The 8,255-nt window shown below is 51.0% G+C and overlaps 1 protein-coding gene across 1 annotated transcript; it reads left to right on the forward strand.

The window, feature by feature from the left end:
* Positions 1-496: 496 nt before the first annotated feature.
* Positions 497-2,250, forward strand: CHST12 (carbohydrate (chondroitin 4) sulfotransferase 12). Its single transcript, XM_008944445.1, has one exon. It carries the CDS (start codon positions 589-591, stop codon positions 1,846-1,848), a length of 1,260 nt encoding a protein of 419 aa, XP_008942693.1. The 5' UTR covers positions 497-588; the 3' UTR covers positions 1,849-2,250.
* The last annotated feature ends 6,005 nt before the right edge of the window (positions 2,251-8,255 follow it).

Raw genomic sequence — 8,255 nt, forward strand, 5'->3', positions numbered from 1 at the left:
TCAGGGGCAGCTTTGGCCACGGTGTGATACTACCAGCTAAACCCATGGTTTGAGCCCTCGTTCTTCCTGTTGTATGTAAGATGATGGTTAAAAATCAAGGAGCTCTGAAAGGTAGTTGGATCTACATACTTTCTGTGTATGGTTGTATTTTTATTTTGACACTTTCAAACTTCTCTCTGTAAACTCTAGGCCTGAAATCTCTATATTTTATTTATTATTTTCAATGAAAACACAGCTGCTCTTGAAATCACATACTCAAGAAGCCTGAGGTAGATAAAACCCCCATGATTGCTAAGGAGACAGGTAAAGTTGCAACACATTGTGCCTTTTGGCCAGTAACCTCTCCTCCACAGGCTCTCTGTGGGTACCTCAGACTTGCACGTGCAGAAATAGATGGTCAGCTCCATACCAATCTTGTCTTGATTGTGCAAGCTCATTCTCCAAACCAGAGTGATTAAGGATTCAACTAACTTTCTTTCTGGTACCTTTCCAGGCTCCTGGTGTGCGGCACCATGCTGGATCCCAAGCCCCACCCTGCAGGCCGGAGGTGAGTCCAGGTGGAAGCCAGCTGTCACAGGAGGAGTCAGGATGACCAAAGCACGGCTCTTCCGTCTCTCTGTGGTGCTGGTCTCCATCTTCATGATCCTCCTGATCATCGTGTACTGGGACAACGTGGGCACTGCTCACTTCTACTTGCATACATCCATCTCCAGGCCTCAATCCCCAGATGCCATCCCTGGTATGACGGCAGGTGAAGGCTGGGAAGCCCTGCCAGATGTGGATGAATTTTTGGCAAAGCTGCTTAGTTCAAACCTGAAACAGAATAGCTCTATCCCCCGAAAGACAGAGCAGCTACTCGCCCCAGGCTCCAGCAAGCCTGGGGTGAGGAATTTGGAGGAGCACGTGCGGGGCTATGACTGGTCTACGCACAGCGACAGGAACAGCTTGGACCAAGAGAAGCTGCAGATAGAGAGGCAGAGAATGCTGCGGGAGTTCTGTGCCAACTCCAGCCTCTCCTTCCCCACCAAGGAGCGCTCCTTTGATGACATCCCGAACTACGAGCTCAACCACCTGATCGTGGATGACCGCCACGGCATCATCTACTGCTATGTCCCCAAGGTGGCCTGCACCAACTGGAAACGGGTGATGATTGTGCTGAGCGAGAGCCTGCTGGACCACGGGGTCCCGTACCGGAACCCTCTGGATATCCCCCGGGGGCACGTCCACAACACCAGCGTCCACTTGACCTTCAACAAGTTCTGGCGCCGCTACGGGAAGTTCTCCCGGCACCTCATGAAGATCAAGCTGAAGAAGTACACCAAGTTCCTCTTCGTTCGAGACCCTTTCGTCCGCCTCATCTCTGCCTTTCGCAGCAAGTTTGCCCTGGAGAATGAGGAGTTCTACCAGCGTTTTGCCATCCCCATGCTGAAAATGTACTCCAACCACACCGACATTCCCTCGTCCGTGAGGGAGGCCTTCAAGATGGGCCTCAAGGTCTCCTTTTCGAACTTCATCCAGTACTTGCTGGATCCCAGGACAGAGAAGGTCGTGCCCTTCAATGAGCACTGGAGGCAGATCTACCGCCTGTGCCATCCGTGCCAGATAGACTACGACTTCATCGGGAAGCTGGAGACGCTGGACGAGGACGCTGCTTACCTGTTGCAGCTCCTCAAAGTGGACAGGCTGCTCCGCTTCCCCCCCAGCTACCGGAACAGGACTGTCAGCAGCTGGGAAGATGACTGGTTTGCCAAAATCCCGCTGGCTTGGAGGCAGCAGCTCTACAAGCTTTACGAAGCAGATTTTGTACTCTTTGGTTACCCCAAGCCAGAAAACTTGCTCAAAGACTAAAAGTGATTGGGTGGTGGGTGTGGGAAGGAACATCTGAAATACCAAAAAATGTTTAAAGCCTCCTCATTTTTGCTAACTCCCTTCCCCATACAGGTTGGTAAAATGGGATATATTTTTTCTACTGCTTCCCCTTCCATTTTGGCAATAATGCCAGAGTCCAGGGTATTCCAGCCAGCTGTGCACATGCAAAAAATGCCATTTTTGTTATTGTTTGTTTTCTGTTTTTTAAAATGTCCCAATGTTTTGCAATGGGTCGCTGCCCTTGATCACTCTGCCAACTGTGTCCTTCAGTAGCTTTTTATTAATACTTTTTAAAAATTAATATATTTAAGATATTTAATACAAAGTGTGTGTCATGTCAAAGGAAGGGAAGGAATTTAAAAAAAAAAGTAAAAGAAATCCAAGAAATTACACACCTGCTTCTGTGTTGTCTTGGCTGCTGTTTTGGAGGTTTGCAGAGCGCTCCTGTCCCTTTGGGAGCTGGGGTTCCGTGGTGTCTGCCGGGGGTCACTCCGAGGTGGTCTCATGGCAGATGGGATGGGTCAGTGCCCAAGTGCCAGCCAGCCCTGGAGGGATGGCAGCAGGGCTCACAGCTGGGGAGCGTGGCAGTGTGGTCACAGGAGGGCTATGCAGTGACACCCAGCCCCATGGGGTGTTTCAGGATGTGCAGGTTACCAGCACAGTCCCTCTGTACTGCTTTGTGTCTTGGTGAAGTGGTGGTGGGACTCAACTTTCCAAAAAGCTGAGGTTCCCCAGCCGCCGCATACCTGGCTGCTGTGGAGCATCTGCCATGGCACATCCTGTTCCAGCGTGGTGCCTAAAGTCCTTGGGTGTTGTGGCCAGCCTGGATGGACAGTGTGCTCCTGGGTGGCCATGCTGCCCAGAAGTTGGCACCCAGGCTTCTCACTGCAGTAGCTTATGCAGAAACCCAGGTCACCGTGTCGCAGCCGGTTACGGGGTGGGGAGGTGGCACCCTGCTCACAGCACAGGTCCTGAGAACTCTGCTCTGTCCTTATTCCTGTGCACACTTCAAGGGGGTGTGGCAGGGATGAAGATGCTGGAAGAGGAAGGTCTGAAAGGTTTCTTTCAATGAGCAGGCACTGAGGTGGACTCGAAGTTCATTTGCTTTCAGAGTGGCAGCTGCTGCCCGCGAGGCTGCATCCTCAGCTGCTGCCTTTCCGCTTACACCGAGTGACTGATGCAGATTTAATCATCTGCCTTGCTGGGACCTGCTGCAGGAGTGATGGTTGCACACTGTGCTAGGAGCCTGTGGGCTGCTTCCCAAAGGAAATTAATGCTTTTAGAGAGACTTTTTGTGTCTCATCAGCTGAATCTGCTTCTCTTTTTCTCTCTGAATTGCTCTGCAGAAATTGTCTACTTAGCAGATTGGGCAGGCAACTTGTTTATAGCTTGAATGCTTAATTATTTCCCTGGGCTGTGGATGGTATCAGTGATTAAGGTCCGGGGTTGGGCCTTGGGAGGCAGCCTTGTGGTTTGTGCAGGCTTCTTTTTATCAGCCTTTTCCTCAGTTTCTCTCTGAGGCCACCAGCAGATGTGACTTTTCCCCTCTCTCCTTGTTTCCCCAACCTCTGTACAGACACATCTTGTTATTTCGTGCTTTTCCCAGCAAATACTCCATATCAAGCTTTTTAACCTATAGATGAAAGGCAATTGCTACTAGTTATGCTTGAAATATAGGGTTTGTTTCTCATTGTATTCACACCACTCTCCTGTAATTTCTGCAGAGCTATTTGCAGTTCAAATGAGCCTGAGGCCATGATTAAGGTCTTGGTGCTTCGCTCTTCGCAGCTTGGGGAAAAAGGAAGTGCCTGTTTCTGACTCATTATTTAAAACTAATAATAGAAAGTTGTTGATCTAGTCAGTTTTTTTTTTTCCAGTTAATGGCTAATTGTTGCAAAACAGAAAGATGTTGAGAACCTCGTCTCCTGTAATGAGAAATCCCAGGAGTCCCTTGGTTCCTGCTACATTTACATTTCTTCAGGGTGGGTTCATCTCGCTCTTCAAAGAGACAGTGTGGATGTTTTCATCTCTTGTCTTCACAAAGTGTTTATTTTTTTCTCTTTTAATTGAAGTTTAATTGTTGTTTAGTATGTGTAGACGTGGGCGGCTGGGGCCGTAATGCAGATGCCGTGCAAACTTCCTTCCAGCTGCTTCCCCTGCCCTTCTTGATCTTGTCCTGTCTCTTCCTGCCTCTCTGACCAGTGCTTGGTCAGTGCAGGCCATGACACAAGCTCACCCTGCAAACCAGCTGCTGCCTCCTCGGCTGTGGCTGTCCTGTGATTCATGGCCATGGCTTGTCCCAGGCAAGAGCCCAGGAGCATCTTTTCAGGGTCACCGGCTCCCGGTCACTCGGGGCAGAGGAGGAATGGGTTGCAAAGTGTTACCGTCACTTCTAGCAGCAAGGTTCTGGTTGTGCAGTTGGCAGAGAAGGTGCCAAATGGCTGCAAATCCTGTGCAGCAGCTGCTCCCTGTGATGTGGGAGTGTATCCTCTCCTTCAGGCTGCCTTGGGATTGACAGCCATGGGAGGCAAAGCCCTCCCTTCTCTTGCAGATGTTGGTTAGAGAGGGGACTCTTTGAATGCCCTGACTTCTTTCTCCCCATGCAAAGCTAGATAAAGGGGGTAGATTCCAGCGTGGTGTGCTAATAGCTCCCTGCAGCATGCCCAGATCCAAACCAGCCCATGGGCAGGGCTCAGGGAGCTGCCTGCAGGCTGCCCGCAGCCCTAGGAGCTGCCCTGGGGAGAAGGGGTGGAAGGCATAAGGCTGCTGATGGCTTCTTTACTTTGCCTCTTCCATCCCATCAGGTCCAGCCTTCGCTGACATTTAAGACACTGTAATATCTGTGGGCCCCTGCCCAGGCAGCGTGCTGGGTGCTGTTGGCTCTCTCCTGGTTTCCCATTGCCACGCTTCAAAGCGCTTGCCAGGAGGAGCAGCAAAGCTCAGATGGAGAGGGTTCATGTTGCAGTGCATGGCTTCTGGGTTCAAAACAGTTTGTCTCTTGCTGCTCTTTTCTTTTGAAGCCCTCCTTCCCCACCCTTCCACCACTGTGAATGTATTGTTAAGAAGTCAAAGGGGATCCAGGCTGTGCTGAGCTTTGTGGTAAGACCACTGGGTTGCCAGAACTGGGATGTAGCCTCTGGCTTTGGGAATGTGCATTTTTTGTGGGATTTTTGCTCTTGTTCTGATGATGTAAAAGGGGAGAGAAGGACAAAGAATTCAACTAGCTGTGCTTCCTACCCCCCGGTTTCCTAGAGGAGCTGGAATTTGGTATTTGACAAATAATGGCAGAATGATTGGAAAGGGCAGGCGGTATGCAGCCGTGCTAGCCTGAAGGCAGAAGAGGGCTAAAAATCCTGGAGTGTAGATGGTTATGATGCTAGTAGTGATTTTTATAAGGGGTGGAAAAATGCTTTGAAGCGGCCTGTTTGTGTCTGAATAAACCTGGCTTTGTCATTTCTTGCTCAGCCTGCAAAGTTATGTCCTGTTCCCCTCCTGGCCTGCTTTTCCCTGGGGTTTGCCACTTGGCCAAGGTCAACACAGAGTCTCTAACCAGGCAGAACCAATGCACAGTTGCAAAAATAACTTGGAGTTTAACCAAGATGTTTCCAGCCGGGTAGAAGTGAGACCAGCTTTGGTGCTTGCTCAGTGTCAGAGCCAAGGTCTTTACACAACCATGAGCAGATTCGGTCCCTTACTGCTTGCTGCTGGATTTGCTGCTACAGGGGGACGTGTGTGACCTGGCCCTGCAGCCCCTGTGTCCTCCAGGGAAGGCCTGTCAGGCCAAAGAGCTCTTTGCTTTCTGAGCAGTGACATGGCTTTGCTGGGGTATGGTGTGTCCTTAACACATGGATACCTTTGCGTCTGAGTAGTTTTTGCCCTAACCCTTTAATTCACTTGTGGTTTAAGGGGACAAAATTGTAGACCCGTTACCCACGGACAACAAAAATTTGCCTCGGATTAATGTCTGAGATGAAGCATTTTGGCTGTCTCTGGCATCCCTCAAGGTGGCACTGGGAGGATGGAGGGCAGGGGATGAATTGCAGCATTGAAAGGATGGTGAAGAAAAGCTAGTTTGTTCCTTCTTATGTAAGCTGGACCTTCCGGCAGCCCGCGGGGAAAGCCGGTGGCTTGGCAGGGTGCTGCGTGGCCGTGGTGCGGAGCGCTGCCAGGGAGGGTGCGGGGGCTGCTGCCTTGCAAGCAAGTGGTGGTGCTTCGATTGGAGGGCTTGCCCACGGTGGTCTTGCTCATTAGCCCCCTAGTCAAGGGTGGGAGGGGGAAAAAAGCAGAATGTAGTAAAGCCATCGATACCTGGCTGTTGGGGAGGAGGTGGTGGTGCTGGGTCTGGAGCAGGCGTAATGCAGCTCTTCTGCTCTCTTGATTAGATCCAACCGGGGGTCCAGCTTGGACCGTGGAGGTGGAGGCTGGTGCTTGTGGGAGCTGGGTGGCCTTTGGCCTGGGTGCTGCAGGGAGCCCTGTGCCGGGCAGGGAGCGATGCCAAGGTGGGAGGGATGCTTGGCAGGGTGGTGGGGCTGGCCGAGCCTTGCGCTGCAGCCGCCGGCTCCGTGCTGCTGCGCAGAGCTCATCTGAAACCCATTTTCTGTCCCTGGGTGCTGAGAAAGGCCCCTGCCGCTCCCCCAGGCTGGCTCCAGTGGCAGCAGGGGTCCCCCGAGGTCCCCCCGGCCCCACAGCCAAGCTTCAACTTCGCTTTTTGTGGTTTTGCCTCGTTCAGGGGTGGCTTAAAATAAATATTTATTAAAAAAATAAGGAACAGAGAAATTGTGTCAGTTGGTTCTGCTCGGGAGAGAGATGAGAGATCAGCAGCCTGACCTTTGATAAGGAGGGAGGGAAGTTTCCACACCCAAACCCTCTGGCTGTGGATTTGGACACTGAGCCAAAATGCCTTGAACTCGGGCCTTTCTTTAGTGCTCAAGGAAACGCAGCAGCCCTACCTGAAGATGGTGTTTCCTTGCCTTGGGAAGCTTTGGGTTGCAGCCTCACCTTTTGTGCCAGATGTATCTGTTTGCCAGCAGTGGGGTGGAAGGGTTCAGGCCCTCACCGTTGACAGGCCAAGAGAAACATGGTGAATTCAGGAGCAAACCTGACATTTGAGGCCCTGGAAGCCCCTTGAGAAAGCTGTTGTGATATTCAATGGAAAGCCATCACCTTTCTGCATGCTTTTTGTTTCCTTGTGAACCCTTCCCTGAGACTGGAAAATCAATTGCTGCCACAGAATACCAAAGGCTCTGGAAAGCCACATGGGAGATGATTTAAAAGATAATCTATAAGTGCTAATGGAGAATGTCAAAGTGATTCTAGCAGACTGCCCCAGAGAGGAAGTGAGGCCAGTGAACGGGGCTGTTCAGCACTCCTAGCTCACCATTTATACCTTAAGATTATTGCTTTCTGTTTCTAATTAGCAGTGCTGCTAATTGTTTGCTGTAAGCCCTTTGTTGAGTTACTCAAACTGTCTTCTGTTTGTCCCCCACAAAGAGGGAGTGGGAGATACAAGTTTTCTGGAGGGCTCCTGGGTCTGAGCTGTGTCCTCAGGAGGTTTGGAGGTCTCCAGGAGGAGCAGTGCCTTGGGTGGGAGTGTTGGAAGACAGGGCTGTAGCATTCAGAAATGAACACCATGCAAAATTGCCTCAATCCAAACTTTTCTTACCCCAGGGGGAGTCTGAAAGCTGTTGGCACGAAAACCCTCTGTACTGATCCAAGCAGCACGTACCCTTTGGAGAGCTCAAGGGCTTATGTGGGTCCGTAGGCAAAACTCAGCTATGGCAACACAGAGATCACAGCTCGCTGTCCTGCCCTGGGCCAGGCTGGCTGCCAGGCAGCTCAGGATGCAGGAGAGGTGCAGAGTGTGCCATCCCTCCCAACAAAGTGTCTGTCTTTATCTTGCAAAATGCTGGGCTTCCTTGAGCAGAGGCTGCTTAGCCAGCATTCCGGGGCTGTTGCTTTGCATCTAATGAAGGAGTTAGTTAATTTTGTCCCAGGTTCTCATCCTCAGACTCTGCCAAATGTGGGTGTTGGGCTGTACTAGTAACACAATACTCCCAACCTTGCCCAAACCATGTGTTAAACAAGCGAGGGCCACTTTTCCTGGCCCACCAGGCAGTGCCTTCACAAATCCCACGTTTTATCCCCCAGGCAGATGGATCTCATGGAGCTTTGGCAAAGCCACATTTTGTGGCAGAGAAGCTGCAGTGTTTATTTCTCTGTCATTGCAGGAATTCAAAATGGATGAAGGAAAATGCCATCGGGATTGACTCTTGTTTTGTTTGGATCCTGGACAGGTCTCTGTGGAAAACATGGGAGGAGCACAGGGGACAGAGAAGAGCCAAGAAGACGTGTTGAAAAGACAGCACTGACCAAAAGGGTGGTCAGCA

This window comes from Merops nubicus, unplaced genomic scaffold (genome assembly GCF_000691845.1).
Source record: "Merops nubicus isolate BGI_N331 unplaced genomic scaffold, ASM69184v1 scaffold22917, whole genome shotgun sequence".
Taxonomy (NCBI): Eukaryota; Metazoa; Chordata; class Aves; order Coraciiformes; family Meropidae; genus Merops; species Merops nubicus.

Excerpts from the sequence above, each read along its gene's own strand:
- CHST12 (XM_008944445.1), top strand. The coding sequence starts at position 589 with ATGACCAAAGCACGGCTCTTCCGTCTCTCTGTGGTGCTGGTCTCCATC.